At 36.8% G+C, this 20884-nt stretch overlaps 1 protein-coding gene across 5 annotated transcripts in view; it reads right to left on the bottom strand.

The window, feature by feature from the left end:
- GON4L (gon-4 like) overlaps positions 1-20884 on the bottom strand; it is an 86312-nt gene that overhangs the window by 46564 nt on the left and 18864 nt on the right. For all 5 annotated transcript variants that reach the window (XM_043877239.1, XM_043877242.1, XM_043877243.1 and 2 more), the window contains exons 4-10: positions 10371-10564; positions 9573-9647; positions 9357-9407; positions 6981-7031; positions 6278-6373; positions 5125-5244; positions 4361-4531 (exon numbers count right to left, since the gene is read on the bottom strand). In XM_043877239.1, coding sequence (XP_043733174.1) covers positions 4361-4531; positions 5125-5244; positions 6278-6373; positions 6981-7031; positions 9357-9407; positions 9573-9647; positions 10371-10564 — 758 coding nt within the window. The remainder of the gene's footprint in view (positions 1-4360; positions 4532-5124; positions 5245-6277; positions 6374-6980; positions 7032-9356; positions 9408-9572; positions 9648-10370; positions 10565-20884) is intronic.

Raw genomic sequence — 20884 nt, 5'->3', positions numbered from 1 at the left:
GTTAAAAATCTGCTTTACAATGCAAGGGAATCAAGTTCTATCCCTGGTCTGGGAACTAAGATCCCAGTGGAGCAACTTAGCTCACACCCCACAACTGCTGAGCGTGCATGCCACAACTAGAGAGCTCGTGTGCCACAGTGAAAGACCCTGCATGATGCAACAAAGATCCTACGTCCTACAACTGAGACCTGATGCAGCCAAGTAAATGTATATATATATTTTTAAAGATACTCAGTATATTTTTAAGAAGAATGAAATAATGCCATTTGCAACAACATGGATGGACATACTAAGTAAATCAAGGCAGGTGGAGAAAGACAAGTAACATATGATATTACCCATACATGGAATAAAAAAAAAAAAAAAAGACACAGATGAACTTATTTCCAGTTACTGTAGCACCATTTGTTGAAAGACTATTCTTTCCCCATTAATTGGTCTTGGCACACTTGTTAAAGATTAAAAAGTTCAAAGTGAAGTCGCTCAGTCGTGTCCGCCTCTTTGCAACGCCATGGACTGTGGCCCACCAGGCTCCTCTGTCCTTGGAATTTTCCAAGCTTGAATACTGGAGTGAGTTGCAATTTCCTTCTCCAAGGGATCGTCCTGACTCAGGGATCGAACCCAGGTCTTCCGGACTGCAGGCAGACTCCTTGTTTGAGCCACCAGGCAAGTCCTAAAAGATTAACTGACTACAAATTAAGAGGGTTGTTTTCTTTTTTTTTTAATTAAATTTTTTTTCCTTTATTTTTTGTCTGTACTGGGTCTTCACTGCTGTACAAGGGCTTTCTCTAGCTGCGGTAATCGGGGGCTACTCTCCAGTTGTGGTGCGTGGGCTCTTCATTGTGATGGCTTCTCTTTTTGTGGAGGACAGGCTTGAAGGCATGAGGGCTTCAGTAGTTGCAGCAAGTGGACTCTAGAGCATGTGGGCTTTAGCAGCTATGGTGCACAGGCTTAGCTGCCCTGCAGAGCATGGAATTTTCCCAGACCAGGGATTGAGTCTTATTACCCTGCAATGGCAGGTGCACTCTTAACCGACTACCAGGGAAGTCTTCAGAGTTAATTTTTACACTCTCAATTCTGTTCCACTGGTCTATATGTCTATTCTTACGCCAGTACAAGACTGTCTTGATTATAGTAACTTTGTAATAAGTTTTGAAATCACTAAGTACAGACTTCCAACTATTTTCTTTTTCAAGACTGTTTTGGCTATTCTGGGTCCCCTGCATTTCCATGTGAATTTTAGGATTAGCTTGTCAATTTCTGCAAAATAAGCAGCTCACATTTGGAAAGGGGTTGTACTGAATTTGTAGATCAATTTAAAAAGTTCTCCCTAGACTACTGCAATAATATCCCAACAGATTTCTGTTTCCTCTCTTGCTCTCCTACAGTTCATTTCCCACATCTTAGCCAAAGGGACATTTTTAACATTAAATCGGAAAATATCATAAAAAAGCGTTTTTAAATGTTCCCAGATCTTTTGGATGCCTGCCTCCTGCTTATTTAGATCTCAGCTCAAATGTGCCCTCCTCAAGGAGGACTTTTTTGATCATCCTATGTACAGCACCACAATCAGTTCAGTTCAGTTCAGTCACTCAGTCGTGTCTGACTCTTTGCAATCCCATGAATCACAGCACTCCAGGCCTCCCTGTCCATCACCAACTCCCGGAGTTTACCCAAACTCATGTCCATCGAGTCAGTGATGCCATCCAACATCTCATCCTCTGTCGTCCCCTTCTCCTCCTGCCCCCAATCCCTCCCAGCATCAGGGTCTTTTCCAATGAGTCAACTCTTCAAATCAGGTGGCCAAAGTATTGGAGTTTCAGCTTCAGCATCAGCCCTTCCAATACACCCAGGACTGATCTCCTTTAGGATGGACTGGTTGGATCTCCTTGCAGTCCAAGGGACTCTCAAGAGTCTTCTCCAACACCACAACACAGTTCAAAAGCATCAATTTTTCGGCGCTCAGCTTTCTTCACAGTCCAACTCTCACATCCATACATGACCAATGGAAAAACCATAGCCTTGACTAGATGGACCTTTGTTGGCAAAGTAATGTCTCTGCTTTTTAATATACTATCTAGGTTGGTCATAACTTTCCTTCCAAGGAATAAGCATCTTTTAATTTCATGACTGCAAACACCATCTGCAGTGATTTTGGAGCCCAAAAAAATAAAGTCTGACATTGTTTCCACTGTTTCCCCATCTATTTCCCATGAAGTGATGGGACCAGATGCCATAATCTTAGTTTTCTGAATGCTGAGCTTTAAGCCAACTTTTCCACTCTCCTCTTTCACTTTCATCAAGAGGCTTTTTAGTTCCTCTTCACTTTCTGCCATAAGGCACTACCTTATTTCTTTGCTTTTATTTAGTTCATTTCTTACCCATCTCTGAAATAATTTATGCATTTACAGTTTATCTCTTTCCAACAGACTATAAGGTCCAAGAGGAAAGACCTTTTCTGTCTCGTACACTGTTATTCCCCACCTTCAGTCATTCAGTATGTGTATGAATAAATTATTACATAAAAACTATTATATCCCAACACTGTTACTCATTCACTCCAAAGCAGGGTGATCAAATTAAGTGACCCTTTGGACCTCCCTGGCAGTCCAGTGGTTATAAAACTGCACTTTAATGTATTCCCCATCCCATGTAAATCCATGGCTGATTCATGTCAATGTATGACAAAAACCACTACAATATTGTAGTAATTAGCCTCCAACTAATAAAAATAAATGAAAAAAAAAAGTGTCAAAAAATAAATAAATAAAAATAAAATATATAAGATGAATACTAGGAAAAAAAAACAACTCTGCACTTTCACTGCAGGGGGCATGGGTTTAACCTCTGGTTGGTAAACTAAGATCCTGCATGCCACTCAACTCAGCCAAAAAAAAAATTTTTTTTTTTAATAAAAATTTAAAAAATTAAATGGTCCTTTCAGAGCTATTTTATTCAATATTCTGTTTTTAAATTTTAAGACAGACATATTTTTCATTGACTGGCAAGACTACTGGGGAAAACCTAAACATTAAAAGGAACTACCTGGGGCATCTGAAGCTATCCCAACATTGTCAATTGGCTATACTCCAATATGAAATAAAGTTTTATAAATAAATAAAGTTCATGCTTAAACTTATCAAAACAGAGAACTAGCTAATGATGGGATTTAGAAAGTGACCATTTGACAATAACCATAGTAATGACTGTTTCAATCAAGAATAAGCAATGGATGCTAAAATAAGCAGGTAAAAGATGTTTTACCTCAAAAAAAATACATATTAATTGATTTTAAAATGGAAAAATAACATTTTTACAGCAAGGGGAAAAAAAGCAGACACCACCTTAACCATATGATCAAATTTAACATGACAGAAGTCATGTGCCCCCTGATATGATGCACTGAAAAGGACACATCTCTTCTGGGATATTTGCGCCAAAATTACATCACCTGAATCAAATTATGAGGAACTATTAGAAAAGTCAAAATAGAGGAATAGTCTGCTAAATAATTTCTTCACAAGGTTCAAAAATGTCAAGGTTATGAAAGACAAAGAAAGATTGAGAAACTGCTCCCAATTAAAAGTGTCTAAGACACGAGACAACTAAATACAATATGGAATTCTAAACTGGATCCTGGATCACAAAAAAATTGTTCTTCTTTGGCTTTATACAAAAGACTATTGGGACAACTGGTAAAATCCAAATAAGAACTTTAATAGATTTTATATATAATATTATACATCCTTATTTTCATAATCAAATGTGCTCATTTTTAGGAAATATACACTAAGGTATTTAGGGGTAAAAGAGCATCATTACTGCAGCACACTCCCAAGTGACTCAGGAAAAAAAAAAATGTGTACAAAGAGAAAGAAGGAGAAGATATTAAAGAAACTCTGGTAAAGTTTAATTTTGAGGAATCTGGCTGAAGGCTGTTTCTATGTTCCATATTTAAAAATTCTCTCTGTGGGACTTCTTTGGTCGTCTAGTGGCTAAGACTCCACACTACCAATGCCGGAGGCCAGGTTCAATCCCTGGTCAGGGAACTAGATCCCACACACCACAACTAAGAGTTTGCATGTTGCATCTAAAGATTCCACATGCTACAACAAAGATACAGTGCAGACAGATAAATAATTTTTTAAAAAAAAAGCTCTGTCACATACCTTTATTCCTTCCTTAGGAACTGCCATTCTCACTTAATTCTCACTTACAATAAAATAGTACAAACCAAATAGTACCAAAGACCTATAATTTCATGACACGAACTTATTATATCAGAATCTAATATCTTCCATTCTCCCTTCCCAATTTGATTACTCCATTTGCTTTCTCAGCAATTTAGAGTTACATTCACCTGGAAAGAATCCATGCAGACCGGACTGGAAGCCAGCTCTTCATCTACTGCGTGCAGCTTCTCCATGAAAGCGCTGTCCCTGGTCTGTTTGGGCTTCGGTGGGGGCGGAGGCCCCATGGGCACTACCTCAGCACTGATGTGCCTGATGGCAGGGGCGGCGACCTTCTCAGCCTAAGTGAAAGAGGCAACTATGTTAAAAAATGAAAGAGGGGAGGGGAGGAAAAGTGGGAGGAAAAAAAGAAGCAGGAAGACAGAAGCACATCTTCCACATGCTAGCGATTTTTCTCTTCCCAGCCAGACAGAGGTAAAGAAAAAAACAAAGACATTGTCAAGTAAATTAATCTAATAGGTTTCATCCTATTTCCAATGAAGCCAACAGGATACTACTTAGGTTACTGAAAATGGGAAATAAAATAAAATGGCTTTAGAATATTAGAAAACACATTCAAAAAAGAGAAGGGTAGAAGAAAAGAAACCCTGCCAGTTACTCATATTTGGACCCTTAACAAAAACTCAAAAAATCTCTCTGCCTGTCACTGAGTTCCAGTTTTCTCTTAACCCTTCACTGACTTAAGGGACTTGGAAATTCAGTTATAACTAGTCACAAATACAAGGAAGATAATGGCATGGTTACTGATCTTGAATCATGTTTGGCAAAAGGTGACAGCTCAGAATCACCATGGATAAACTATCTATTTTATACAGTTAAATAATCTACTTATACAGTATTTCTAATTTATCTTATTAGCATGGTATGGATTTACCTCTGATAATATGCCACTCTCCTCATCTGTTTCAGTCATCTCAGAAGACTGCCTCAGTCGGGATTTCTTTGCCCCACGTGGAGATGAAGCGGTGCTTTCCACATCACTTTCCAATAAACTCTACAAAACAAATCCAGTCCACTTTCATATTTATGCCCCTACCTCATTCTACTGAGTTCTGAGGTATCTCAATAGAATGAATAATAAAATATCAATCACTGAATTAGTCAGAGTAAAAGAATAAAATTTAAATAGAAGCTTAATTTTCTGAAGTAGAAACAGGGATCTGATCACTATACTCATCAATGTCATAACCTCTGCAAAACCGTAAGGCACTGATTTAAAATCCTTTAACAAACAAGTCAAAGAACAGATTAAAAAATAGACTTGTTACATAGCTATAATGAAAATGAAAAAACTACAGCCACAAACAAACATAAAATCTCAAATGACTTGTGTTGAACCAAATTTTAAAAAGGCCCCACAAAAGAATATATACACTAATGGTTCCATTTACATAAGTTTCAGAAACAATAAAAAACTGAACATAGTGTGTGGAGCTGTATATTTAGGTGATATAACTATAAAGATAAGCAAGGAAATGAAGTGAAAGTCGCTCAGTCATGTCCGACTCTTTGCGACCCCATGGGCTGTATAGTCCATGGAATTCTCCAGGCCAGAATACTGAAGTGGGTAGTCCTTCCCTTCTCCAGGGGATCTTCCCAACCCAGGGATGGAACCCAAGTCAAGCAAGGAAGTAACTACCAAAAAGTCAAGATAGTAGTTATTTGTAGGGGAAGAGAAGTGATTGTGGTAAGAGGTGTCTGGCAACATTACATTTAATGACTTTAAGGAAGTTTAATGAAGATTAGCTTTATAGTTATTCAAGCTGTATAGTTTTGTTTTATTCTATGCATAGTTCTACACATTATATGTGTATTACATTTCATAATACAAGACATGAAAAAACTCAAGGGAACACGAAAAGGAGTCACAGTCTTAGATTTATGTAAAGAAAGAAGTTGAAAAAGTACTGTGTTTCAACCCTCTATATAGAACAAGTGATATTACTCAGGAAGCAAAGTACAGTCTGCCTTGTGGAAACAAAAATTTTCTATATTACCAACTAACACTCACACAGGTAACCACTGACCTCTTCAGCAGTCTCATCTTCTTCTTCATCATCTGGCTGGTACTCTTCATCTGACGAATCATCATCTTCAAGGTGGATATCCACAAACTGAGGAGGCTACATAATTATAGAAACAAATAAAATAAATTGATTAGAAAATATGAATCATATGTACTTGGAAAGTAAAGGGGAGAAAGCAGAGCAGGTAAAAAGAAATCCTAAGAGCATAAGCAGCTAAAGCAAGCAGTAAGTCAGGAGTTAAAAAGAATTTCTAGGCGCTTCCCTTGTGGCTCAGTGGTAAAGAATCCCCCTGCCAATCAATGCAGGAGACACAGATTCGATCTCTGATCCAGGAAGATCCCACACCCTGTGCGCCACAGCTATTGAGCCCGAGCTCTAGAACCTGGGCTCCTCAACCAGAGAAGCCACTGCAATGAGAAGCCTGTGCACCACAACTGGAGAGGAGCCCTCGCTCTCTGCAACTCAAGAAAAGCCCTCGCAGCAAAGAACCAGCACAGCCAAAAACAAAATAATAAATAAATAAACTTTAAAAAACAATTTTTAATTTCTAGCATGAGAGTCAAACCCAAGAGTAATAGAATGGAAAAAACCAAAGCTGAAATTTAACTAAATATATAGGTCCAAAAAAAGTTAACAAATAAAAGGGTTTTGAGACTGATGAAGTCTTTCTTGAGAAGAACAGAATTACCTCTTCCAAATTTACCTTAATTTCATTGGCCTTCTTAATTGGTGAAATATTCCATGTTGGAATTACCTACCAACAAAGAATATAAATAGGTAAGTTCTCTTAACTAAAATGGACTGTTTTTCATTTTTACTTCTCTACCATCACAAGGAACCATGGGACTCACACGTAACTACAGTGATGTAGGGGTACTGACCTACACTCTCAAGTATTTGTCAGAGCTTGGCAGAAGAAAAGGAGAGACAAATCTTTTCCCACCATTAGCATTTCTGCCCTAAACCTAATAATAATCTGTATTACCCATAAATGAACAAAGTGTCTGTCTTGCCTACTTTATATTATAGCTTGGGTTCACATAGAATAATAAATGTGAAAACTATTTGTAAACAACCACAGTACACAAATCTATGATACTATAGGCAATAGCAGCCATTTGTATCAATTAACAATCAATCACATAAATTGTAATTTTTCTTAATCAATTACATAAAGCTACCATAAGTATGCTTCCAAACAGCCAGCCATTGAAAGTTCTTAGGGAAGGATTTATGGGTAAAGTATCAATTTGCACACAACTTCTTTTCAAAACAGTACAGGAAAAAAAATAGATATATATACACATAAAGCAAATATGGCAAAATGTCACTCTAAAATTCTTTTAACTTTTTCTTAATTTTTAAAGAATAGAGTTGGTGGGGGGGAAAGTTTTTTAAAGAATCCTTTAAATCCTTTAAAATCTCCTGACAAAATGCCATTAGACTGTATAATTGGACTGTATAATTTCTTGACCATCTCATGGTGACCCAAACAAAATCATCATGAACAAACTCCAGTAGGTCATTAGGTTTTGTCTCTACAAGAATCCTTAGGTCCTCCATATCTTCTCAGCCCTGCTATGTTGTAGCTATTCAGCTAGCTCTGTGTAGGCCCAATATAGGGTGAAGGGAGTAATGTGATTCAAGTCCATAGTTGGTCTCATATTTTTTGGTTTTTTTTTTTTCAGTATTAGAGATCATATATTTGCATTTTCCAAGTTTTCTGTGATAAAGAAAATTACTTGTCATCCACAAAAACATGATTATAAAAAGACCAAATAACCTAGAAGTAAATGGAGTAAATAATATAAAGCCCTTTTTTCATTCCTCCTCTTCCAATCCTAGTGCCTTGGGCAAAGGAAACCATCAACAGCTTGATATGCATTATTACAAATGTTTTTCTAGACACGCACAGACACACATACGCCATACATATGTAAACAGGTTCCATATGTATGTAAAACCATATGTATGTAAATAGGAGACTGCAATTATTGTTAATATTATCATGCAACTTGTTTTCCATAGCACTTTGTCTTACAAATATTTTCATGTCCACACTATAAACCTGTTTTTATTTGCTGCAGAGTATTGCATGGTAAGAACTGACATGTACTAACTCAACAATTTCTTCATTTATGTACAATTATGTTGTTTCTAATTTATTATTATTTCAAAAAATGCTTCAATACACATTCTTATACCTGATTCCTAGGACACTTGCATAAAGATTTTTTAGACTGGATGCCTACAGTCAAGAGTTTTAAAATCAGAGTCTTGTTTATGTTGTTTAGTTGCTAGGTTATGTCCAACTCTTTGTGACCCCATGGACTGTAGCCCTCCAGGCTCCTCTATCCATGGGATTTCCCAGGCAATCATGTTTGTTTTTAAACCAACAGATTTCCCTACTGCCAAATCCATCAGGAAGCAGTCAGTCTATTAAGCATTAAAAAGCAAGAGAAATGGGACTTTAAACCTTGCTCCCCACATAAACCACAGTCTTGGGATGTCCACCTTCTATGCAAATATACATGGGTGGTAAACATAATCTAAAGCCTGATTTGGATATCCTTGGGTTTTTTTTTCCCAAGTCAAATATGGAATTAATGTTAATTATATTCTATGTCAGGCAGACTTCATACAACTTCTGTATCACTGATGGCTGCTTTCATCATAGCTACCACATGTTCATTTGTACTTTCCCAAAGATGAAATTTCACTTTATGCAACCAGAGTTAGCCAATTATACAGAAGTTTATTTTTGTTTTAGTTGCTTTTTTGGAAGTGCTCGGGATGGGGAGTACATGTAAATCCATGGCTGATTCATGTCAATGTATGACAAAACCACTACAATATTGTAAAGTAATTAGCCTCCAACTAATAAAAATAAATGAAAAAAAAAAAAAGAATTAAAAAAAAAAATAATGTCATATATTCCATCTCCACATGTCTATTTGCCTTTTACAACTATTTCTTTAAGGAGGAAAACCTAGATCATAATAATTGCCCTACAAATAACCTGGAATTAGATAATATTAACAAAGCTAAATATACAACAAAGAAAAAACAGAACACCCACCACTCCTTTTTCCACCACTTCCTTCAGTTTAGAGCGTGTCATTTTGGGCTCCTAAGAAGGAAAATGAGAAGAAAATAGTCAATAAAAATCATGGAGTGACTGAGTTTGTCCCTAACTGTTACATTATTTACAAACTTCCAAATGACCTCCTTCCTATACTTTGCCAATTTACAGATAGCTCTGTCTCATGACATTCAAAGAACAAGAACTACTCACAAACATTGGCATATCTTCCGTCTCACTGATGGCTGCTTTCATCATAGCTACCACATGTTCATTTGTGATTACTTCCTGGGGAAAGGAAATTTCACTTTATGAAACAAAGATGTATTATCCAGATAATACTCATCTCTATATAACTCTGCTAGATATATGTAGAGGGTAAATGAGAGCTAGATACTCAAATGGCTTCAGATCAGGGTAAAGCAAGGCAACTGAAAGCAAAGAAGCACATTTTGGAGAAGCACACAGCGTTCAACAATGCAGTAAGCAAATGCATCAACCTCGTTAGCTGACACTAACAGGAATGGCGCACATAAAAAAAAAAATTCTCCAGTTAACTATCTGCTTAAGAGAAACAGTAATAAACAACAGCAGTCTTATAAACAGTTGTACTTCTACATAGCAAAGAAGAGAATTTGCTTATGAATGCAAAGTAACAGTAAACTGTTAACTGGGCATCTTTTCAGACATATCCACCCACAAGAGTAAATCCACCTTGAACATTATCATCTCCCATTATCTTTGAATCTGCTAAACAAGAAACAATCAAATCAGTGGAAGGAAGCTGAGGAACAGTTTGTCCTCCCAATTAAGCTCTTTCACGTGTGTTCATATTTCAAACTTGTGCCAAATGCAAAGAGAAAGCTACCTTGAAATGTAGAATATTTTACCACCAGGAACTCATAAAATTAGTAATTAACATACCAAGACTGCAAACCTTCCTAATTATTTCTACTTGCTTCCTGAGAAAGAGCTGTGTTCCCATTACACTACTGCCCCGGTCCTACTCACATGAAGGATGTTTCGCACATTGACTGCGGTCAAGTTGTGCTGCTTAGCGCCGTCCTCTAAGGTGCGGTCAAGCATGTCATCCAGCTTCAGGTCACAAGACAAAGTCCTTTCTTCTTGATCCCTTCCATCTCTTTTCCTCTTGGTACCCTTTTTCTTTTTTCGCCTTTTCTCATTTTCTTCACTGTCATGCTCTTCTGCAAATAAACCAAGAACATCACCAGAATACCAAGGCAAGTGCTCCCAGAACACAACCCAAGAAGTCAGCAGTGAAAGAAAAAACACCTTCCAGCTGTCTGGTCCTGGAAACCAAAGAAGCCTATGGTGGAACAGTGGTGAGAATGGCAGAGGCAGTGATAACACAGTAGTAACACCCAGCATTCCCTGAATATTCCTATCAGGTCAGGCATTCTTCTACACACTTTATACACATTACTTCACTTACTCCTCATGACAACCTTACAAGGTAGGGACTATTCTTTTCCCCACTGTACAGAGGAAGAAACTGAGGCAGAAAGATTAAGAAACTTCCCCAAGAGCTAATAATGACAAAGCCACGTTCCGAGGCCAAGCACTTTAGCTCTAGAACTGTCTTAATTATTACTCTATACTGCCCAGGTAATACATCAGAAATCCAAGGCTTAAGTCTCAGATCTACAACTTAACTGGGTTACCTTGGCAACAGATTCTTAGTTTTTTTCTTTTGTAAAATACAGATATCTTCCCATCAGTGATGCCATGCAGATTAAGTGAAATAATACCTATCAAAGTGCCTTATAACCCATGAAATATTATATAAACATAATTTATCATTATTATTATTATATTACTGAGTTTAGAAAACAGAAAAACAAGGAGTAAACCAATAAAAACATCCATTCTGAATCATAATAAAAAGGGGGGAGGAGATGAAGTACCTCTATTCTACAAGAAAGGAGCACATATATAACCAGATAAAAGGAAAAGCCTCTTGATTATTTAGTTCAGTTGCTCAGTCGTGCACAACTCTTTGCGACCCCATGGACTGCAGCACGCCAGGCTTCCCTGTCCATCACCAACTCCCAAAGCTTGCTGAAACTCATGTCCATCGAGTTGGTGACGCCATCCAACCATCTTCTCCTCTGTCATCCCCTTCTCCTCCTGCCTTCAATCTTTCCCAGCATCAGGGTCTTTTCCAATGAGTCAACTCTTCAAATCAGGTGGCCAAAGTACTGGAGCTTCAGTTTCAACATCAGTCCCTCCAAAGAACACCCAGGACTGATCTGCTTTAGGATGGACTGGTTGGATCTCCTTGCAGTCCAAGGGACTCTCAAGAGTCTTCTCCAACACCACAGTTCAAAAGCATTAATTCTTCAGCGCTCAGCTTTCTTTATGGTCCAACTCTCACATCCATACATGACTACTGGAAAAATCACAGCTTTGACTAGACGGACCTTTTTGGCAAAGTAATGTCTCTGCTTTTTAATATGCTGTCTAGGTTGGTCATAGCTTTTCTTCCAAGGAGAAAGCATCTTTTAATTTCATGGCTGCAGTCACCATCTGCAGTGATTTTGGAGACCAAGAAAATAAAGCCTGTCACTGTTTCCATTGTTTCCCTATCTATTTGCCATGATGAAGTGATGGGACCGGATGCCATGATCTTAGTATTCTGAACGATGAGCTTTAAGCCAACTTTTTCACTCTCCTCTTTCACTTTCATCAAAAGGCTCTTTATTTCTTCTTCACTTTCTGCCATAAGGGTGTGTCATCTGCATATCTGAGGTTATTGATATTTCTCCTGGCAATCTTGATTCCAGCTTGTGCTTCATCCAGCCCAGCATTTCATATGATGTACTCTGCATATAAGTTAAATAAGCAGGGTGACAATATTAGTCTTGACATACTCCTTCCCCCATTTGGAACCAGTCCGTTGTTCCATGTCCAGTTCGAACTGTTGCTTCTTGACCGCCATACAAATTTCTCAGGAGGCAGGTAAAATAGTCTAGTATTCCCATCTCTTTAAGAATTTCCCATAGTTTGTTGTTATCCATACAGTCAAAAGCTTTGGCGCAGTCAATAAAGCAGATGTTTTTCTAGAACTCTCTTGCTTTTTTATGATACAACGGATGTTGGCAATTTGATCTCTGGTTCCTCTGCCTTTTCCAAATCCAGCCTGAACATCTGCAAGTTCGTGGTTCACATACTGTTGAAGACTGGCTTGTAGAATTCTCGTAAATCTTGAGGTAGATTATCACACAATACCAAAATGAGGTGCTCATTTCTCTGAAACTTTTTGGTCTACTACCGAAATAAAACAAGGGATTAGAGAAAATTAACATCAAGACAATCTTCTTGGTTTAAAAAGGTTTTACGACCTGCAAGCTGCACTCTGGCAATATTTATTCTATGAAAATTAGTAACTTCAAACAACTGCTTCTTCACTTATGAATATATATGAAGAATTTGGTAAATGCTGATAACATTCTATCAATAATTCTTCTTAAGGAAATAACTACATATGTAATTATTGAGCAAACTGTGGGAGATGGTGAAGGACAGGGAAGCCTGGCATGCTGCAGTCCCTGGGGTTGCAAAGAGTTGGACACAACTGAGCAACTGAAAACAACACATGTAAAGACTAATCAAGTTATTTATTTCAACATCAATTACTTATGCAAAAACATGGAAAACACCTAAATACCAACTGAAGAAAAACACACAACCTGAAAGTTGCAAGTTATGTTTATTATCCTTACTGAGGACTAAAGCCTTGAAGACAGCCTCTCAGATGTCTGAGGAGCTGCACCATAGAGGTAAAGGAGAAGCCAGGATATACTTAAGTTTTTGCTGGAAAAAAAAGATATGTAATTGAACATCAAAAGATTACTGCTAACTGCAAAAAATGACATCTCAAGTTAATGATTTTAGTGCTTTTCTATGTAAAGGAAGATGCAAGAGTTGTCGGTTCACTGGAGTTATTAGCTATGCATCTTAATTATCTAGGGCCAATATCCTTTTTTCTCTATCCTGAATTCCCCTCAGCGCACACCCTTGGGGTGAGGAGTGTGCTGTGGCTACAGCGGCTTGTGGGTTGACAGTAAGCAACATTCATTCATTTTTTTTTTTTTATTCATTCTTTACTGAAAAGGCAGGTACTACTTTTTGTGTGCACAGGCAGTATGAAAAAAGAACAGTTAAGTGAAGTGGTACAGCCATATACTGGACTGTAACTGAGCCATTAAAAATAACCATATGTTGAATGGAGAGAATGGACTTCATGCATGCATGCATGCCACCCACCTCCCCCTCATCTTTCAAGAGGCTTTTGTTGCTGCCTTGACATGAAGGTCAGTTAGAAACATCTCCCGAACACTGGGTTCAGGCCCTTTTACATGAGCCTGGGGGGTGGGGTGGAGTGGACAAGTTAAAAATGACTACAAAGAATTTTTAATAATATAGAAAAAAATTGGTAATGATTTTTAAGACACGAAAGGTAAAATTCAAACATACACACCTTATTTTTGTGTAACAAACTAAAATGGACTATCCTGAGGTACATCCCAACACAGTGATAGATGCAAAAGAAATATAAAACTCTAGAATGCATCAGAAGTGATAAAGTGACAAAGCTCTTTACTGATGGTCATTTGAGAAAGCAGCAAAAGGGGAATCACGTAGCATAATACACAACAAAACTTTCTAAAACCTTTGTATTTTTTCCCCAAAGTCTTTCTTCTCACCTCATTTATCTCTTTTCTCCATAAACTCCAAAACTCCTCTCTCTCTCACCGCTCTCAAATCTCCTCTTTGCTCTTCCTGTCCCTCTTGCATCCTTTCTCATGCAGGCCAATCTAGCCAGTTCCTGGTTTCTGTGACCCACCTTTCCCTCCTCATTTCATCAGCACTTAAACAAAGGCCCAGTAGTTGCAGAACAAGAAAAGGATTTCTGACACCTGAGGAAGTTTTGATTCAGTTTCATATTCATAACCTATCAGTTCTTAGTAACACTGTCAACTGCAAAACTAACTCAGGAGAAAAAAGTTTGAAAGACACAAGTTAAAACTATTACTATTATACTAGAAATAATAAAGTATGTTATTAGCTAAAAAGTAACCTAATAACTAAAAATCTTCACTACAAAATTTAACCTAAAAAATGTAACCAAAGTTCATAGAAGACCAAAAAAAGAAAATTTACAATGGAAGCAGCTAAAAATTTATAAAATTATATATAGACAGCTGATGAGTAATCACATTATCCTTTAAAACAGTGCTTCTCAAACTCTCTGTGGCGAATCCACTGTAGACTCATATTTTTATAAAATAAGAATATAGCCATACTGTCAAATGTTACAATTTTTACAATGTTACGAATGCCAAATTTTTAAAGTTTTACTCTGTTTCCATGAATTATTTGTTTCAAACCAGTAACAAACAGTTCTCAACTAGCACTGGTTTTCAGACCACATTTTGAGAAATACTGCTTTAAAATACACACTGAAAAACATTTATTAACCCCAATAAAAATACAATAAAGACAAATCAGAAAACAAATTAAAAGAACTGAGAAGAAAGTTATTACAGGATTAAAATGGAAATAATAAAATTTACTACAGAAAATATTTTTTAATGGAAAAAGCATTGGAGTTAACTGTAACTCCCATTTAGAACAGTTATCTTACAAAAATCGAAGTAATGAATGTGGGGTAAAACCATCCCAATCAACTATATCCTCCTAAATCACATCACACATATTTCTCCTCTGATTTCTGGTTTTAAGGCTGAGTTTAACAGAGAATGTGAGTCTATAAGGAAAATTTAATACATTCCAATACACTGCACAGACAATCCAAGAAAGAACAGATAATCCAATTACTTCTTACTCTGTTTCAGAACTAACCTTTTATTTTACTTTTAAAATACTGGGATACCACTGACTCTAAGAATTTTTAAAAAACTGAAATTAAAAAAATTTTAAAAGGAAGCTGCTCCATAAAAATCAGACTAGAATAAAGAAGGAAATCTAGTTTTTCCTTTTATGAAAAAGGTGGGATGTGGCTAAAAAACAAGGTATTCACTAAGGAGCAGATTTAATGAGGTAAGCAATAAATTGAAAGTAAATCTACACTGTAAATGTACTGTAAAGTGGATGATTTCAATAAAAATATGGGTGGGTTCTGTAATACCTGCATCACCAAGGCTGCTCTGGTGTATGAAAAAAGCTGCTTAACAGCCCTGTCACACAGCCAGGACTTCTGATTCTGGCCACAACAATGTATTTTTTATCAGATGAAACCTTCGTGCCAAAAACAACTGTGGAATTATATAAATCTATAAAATCACATTAAAGCAGAATAAAATATATACAACGTCTGAAGGCACTGGATAACAACCCCTACACACATGATTTAAGGCGCTGTCATCCTTCAGAAAAGGGAATCACACAAGGAGAATCCAAGCTGAAGGCAGCACTCTTGCTGGACTAAGTGATGAAACCCCAGAGGAGCCACCCACTAGAAATACAGGGCACCATCTAGAACTAAGTAGAAAGTTGAAACAAAGAAGTCTTAATATAGCATAAAACAAACACTAGGCTGAATTTTATTCACCCTCCAAAATTAGCTGCCTGCTTGAGGAAAACATAATCATCTCTGGAGAAAGATAACAACACCAAAGCCTCTAGAATTTTTCAGCCACATTGTCCACTATCCAATTGAAAATTACAGCATAGTAAAAACAGAACCAAAAGGCCAAAACACCAGGGGGTGGAGGAGGGTGACAGGTGACAGTAAAAACAAGAACGAACTGTGGGTGAGTCAGATGCAGGAAAAGGGATTTTTAAATAATTATGATTAATACATTCAAGAAAATAAAGGAAAGATGGAGAGTTTCACCAGAAACACAGAATCCAGTGCTAAATTGGCATGAAAAATTAAATAAAGTAGACACAGTAAAACAAAGAACTAGCGAACTAGACTACAGAACACCAGAAACTGATGCATGAAGGAAAAAAGAAAAGAATATAGAGAAAAACAAATATATACAGGACATGGTGAAAAAAATCTAACATATGTATAACTGGAATACCAGAAGAAAAGGAGGATAGAAATGATATTTTAAAAATACTGACAAGGATTTTTTTAACTGAAAAAAATATCAAATCTCAGATTCAAGTAACTCTACAATCTTAAAGAGATAAAAAGTGAAAACCCACTGGTTTTCAGAAGCTTCCCTGGTGACTCAGTGGTAGAGAACCCAACTGCCAATGCAGGGGATACAGGTTCAATCCCTGGTCCGGGACGATCCCACATGTCTCAGAGTAACCAAACCCATGTGCCACAACTATTGAGCCTGTGCTCTAGAGCCTGGGAGTGCAACTACTGAAGCCTGAGGACCCCAGAGTCCGTGCCCCTCAACAAGCCACCACAATGAGAAACCCACACACTCTAACTGTGGAGTAGTCCCCACTCGCCATAACCAGAGAACAGCCGGCACACCAACGAAGACCCAGCACAACCAAGAACAAACAGATAAATCTTCAACGAAAAAGAAAAAAAACAAGTATCATGGGGTTTAAAACAAATGAAGAAGTAAAATACAGTATCAACACAAAAGGCAGAAACAGATATATGGAATAAAATTGTTGCAAAGTTCTTACACTGTTTGATGTGGTAAAAGTACTAATTTAAGATAGACTATAGTAATTTCAAAGACTGTATATTGTTAATATATAGAGCAACATATGAAAGAAAAATAAAAGAAGACAAAACTGGACTTCTCTCGGTAGTTAAAGAATCTGCCTCCCAATGTGATCCCACTCTTGGGCATATATACAGAGAGAAACATGGTCCAAAAGGATTCATACACCCCAATTTCCATTGCAGCACTGTTTACAAAAGCCAAGACATGGAAGCAACCTAAATGTCCATGACAGACGAATGAATAAGGAAGATATGGAACATACATACAATGGAATATTACTCACCCATTACAAAAAAATGAAATAATGCCATTTGCAGCAATAAGGGTGGAACTAGAGAGTGTCAAACTGAGTGAAGCAAACCAGACAAAGAAAGACAAACATCTTATGACATTTCTTGTATGTGCAATTAAAACAAAACAAAAATAATACAGATGAATATGAACTTATGGTTACCAGTGGGGAAAGGTGGAGGGGAGGTATAGTTAGGGAATTTGGGACTGATATGTACACATTGCTATGTTTTAAATGGATGGGGACTTCCCTGGCAGTTCAGCGACTAAGACTTCACACTCTCCATGCAGGGTGCCCTGGTTCAATCCCTGGTCAGGGAACTGACCACATGCCACATGCCACACTAAAAGATCCTGCATGCTGCAACAAAGATCAAAGACGCCACAGGAGAATGGATATATGTGTATGTATGGCTGAGCTCCTCTGCTGTCCACCTGAAACTACTACAATACTGTTAACTTGCTATGTTCCAACATAAAATTAAAACTTGAAAAAAAAAAAAAATTCCACATGCCACAACTAAGACCCAGTGCAGTCAAGTAAGTAAATAATAAAAAAAAAAAATGTTTTAATGGATAGGGTCTTCCTTGGTGGTCCAGTAGTTAAGACTCCACACTTCCACTACAGCGGGCACAGGTTCAATCCCTGGTCAGGGTACAAAGATCTCACATTCTATACACAGTGTGACCAAAAAAAAAAAAAAGATAACCAACAAAGACCTACTGTATGGCATAAGGAACTTTGCTCAATATTGCATAAAAACCTCAATGGGAGAAGAATTTGAAAAAGAACAGATACTTGTACATGTATAACTGAATCAGTTTGTTGTACATCTGAATTAACACTGTTAATCAATTATACCCCAAATAAAAAATTAAAAAGAAAGCAAAAAAGTTGGTTCTTTAAAAAGACTGATAAACTGCTAGCAAACTTATCAACAAAAAAATAAGACACAAAAAGAGGACTTCACTAAAATTAGAAATAAAAAGATGACCTCAATAAAAATCTTAAAGACATTCCAAAATGAGTATTACAAACAACTTTGTATCAACATATTTGACAATTCAGAGAAAATGTATAAACTCCTTGAAAAACACAACTTACCAAAATGGAAACAAAAAGAAACAGGAAATCTAAATAATCCTATAACCATTAAAGAATTTAATCCAAAACTTAAAAGCCTTTTGACAAAACTCCAGGTCTAGCTAGCTTTCTTGGTTAATTCTTACAAAACATTTAAGAAAGAAATAACACCAGTCTTCTATAAACTCTTCCAGAGAATACATACTGATGACAAATTTCCCAACTCATTTTATAAGGTCAGCATAATCCTAATACCAACACATGAAAAAGAAAAAAAAATTAAAACCAATATCTTCCATAAACAAAGACACAAAAACCTCAGTATATTAGAAAATCTAATACATCATGACCAAACAGGTTTATCCATGAAATGCTAATTTGCTTTAACTTCAGAACCCAATCAATGTAGGGACTTTCCTAGTGGTCCAATGGCTAAGACTCTGTCCTCCCAATACAGGGAATGGGTTCAGTCCCCGGTCAGAGAACTAGAACCCACAGTGCAGCAACTCAGAGTTCGCATGCCACAATTAAAGATCCTGCATGTCTCAACTAAGACTTGGGTGCAGCCAAATAAATGCATACTAAAAAAACACCCAAAACAATCAATGTATGTTATTAGGCATATGTACATGAAAACAGAGTTTTAAAATATGAAAGCTATATTGAATAGTAGTGGTAAGAGTGGGCACCCTTGTCTTGTTTCTGATTTTAGAGGAAATGCTTTCAATTTTTCTCCACTGAGGATGTTTGTTGTGAGTTTGTCAGATATGGCTTTTATTGTGTTGAGGTATATTCCTTCTATGCCTACTTTCTGGAGCGTTTTTATCATAAATGGGTGTTGAATTTCGTGAAAGGCTTTCTCTGCATCTATTCAGTAATCATATGGTTTTTATCTTTCAATTTGCTAACATGGTATATCACATTGACTGATTTGCGAATACTGAAGAATCCTTGCATCCCTGGAATAAAGTCCACTTGGTCATAATGCATGGTCTTTTAATTTTTTTTATTTTTTTATTTTTTTTATGTATAACATTTTTGTTTTTTTATTAGTTGGAGGCTAATTACTTCACAACATTTCAGTGGGTTTTGTCATACATTGATATGAATCAGCCATAGAGTTACATGTATTCCCCATCCCGATCCCCCCTCCCACCTCCCTCTCCACCCGATTCCTCTGGGTCTTCCCAGTGCACCAGGCCCGAGCACTTGTCTCATGCATCCCACCTGGGCTAGTGATCTGTTTCACCATAGATAGTATACAATGCATGGTCTTTTTAATACGTTGTTGGATTCTATTTGCCAGAATATCATTGAGAACTTTTGTATCTATGTTCATCAGTGATACTGGCTTGTAGTTTTCTTTATTTTGTGGCATCTTTGTCTGGTTTTGGTATCAGGGTATTGTTGGCCTCATAGAATGAGTTTGGGGATCTCCTTCTGCAATTTTTTTGAAGACTTTGAGTAGGATAGGTGTTAGCTCTTCTCTAAATTTTTGGTAGAGTTCACCAAACTCTACCAAAGAGTAGAGCTATCTGTGAAGCCATCTGGTCCTGGGCTTTTTTTTGCTGGAGGTTTTTTGATTAGCCACAGCAATCAGAGAAGAAAAATAAATAAAAAGAACCCAGACTGCAAAAGAAGTAAAACTCTCAGCATGCAAATGACATGATTCTCTACATAGAAAACCCTAAAGATGCCACCAGAAAATTACTAGAGCTAATCAATGAATATAGTAAAATTGCAGGATATAAAATTAATACACAGAAATCCACTGCATTCCTATATACTAACAATGAAAAATCAGAAAGAGAAATTAAGGAAACAATCCCATTCACCATTGCAACAGAAAGAATAAAATATTTAGGAATAAATTCACCTAAAGAAACAAAAGACTTGTATATAAAAAACTATAAAACACTGATGAAAGAAATCAAAGATGACACAAATAGATGGAGAAATACACCATGTCTTGGATTGGAAGAATCAATACAGTGAAAATGAGTATACTACCCAAAGCAATCTATAGATTCAACACAATCCCTATCAAACTACCAGCAGTATTTTTCACAGAACTAGAACAAATAATTTCACAATTGTATGGAACACAAAAGACCTCAAATAGCCAAAGCAATCTTGAGAAAGAAGAATGAACTGGAGGAATCAACCTTCCTGACTTCAGACTATACTACAAATCTACAGTAATCAAGAAAGTATGGTACTGGCACAAAGACAGAAATATAGATCAACAGAACAAAATAAAAACTCCAGAGATAAATCCATGCACCTATGGACACCTTATCTTTGACAAAGGAGGCAAAAATATACAATGGAAAAAAGACAGTCTCTTCACCAAGTGGTGCTGGGAAAACTGATCAACTACATATAAAACAATGAAACTATTACACTTTCTAACGCCATACACAAAAATAAACTCAAAATGGATTAAAGACCTAAATGAAAGA

This window comes from Cervus elaphus, chromosome 20, assembly GCF_910594005.1.
Source record: "Cervus elaphus chromosome 20, mCerEla1.1, whole genome shotgun sequence".
Taxonomy (NCBI): domain Eukaryota; kingdom Metazoa; phylum Chordata; class Mammalia; order Artiodactyla; family Cervidae; genus Cervus; species Cervus elaphus.
The sequence above is the reverse complement of the archived record's forward strand: the minus strand, read 5'-3'. Positions and strand labels throughout refer to the sequence as shown.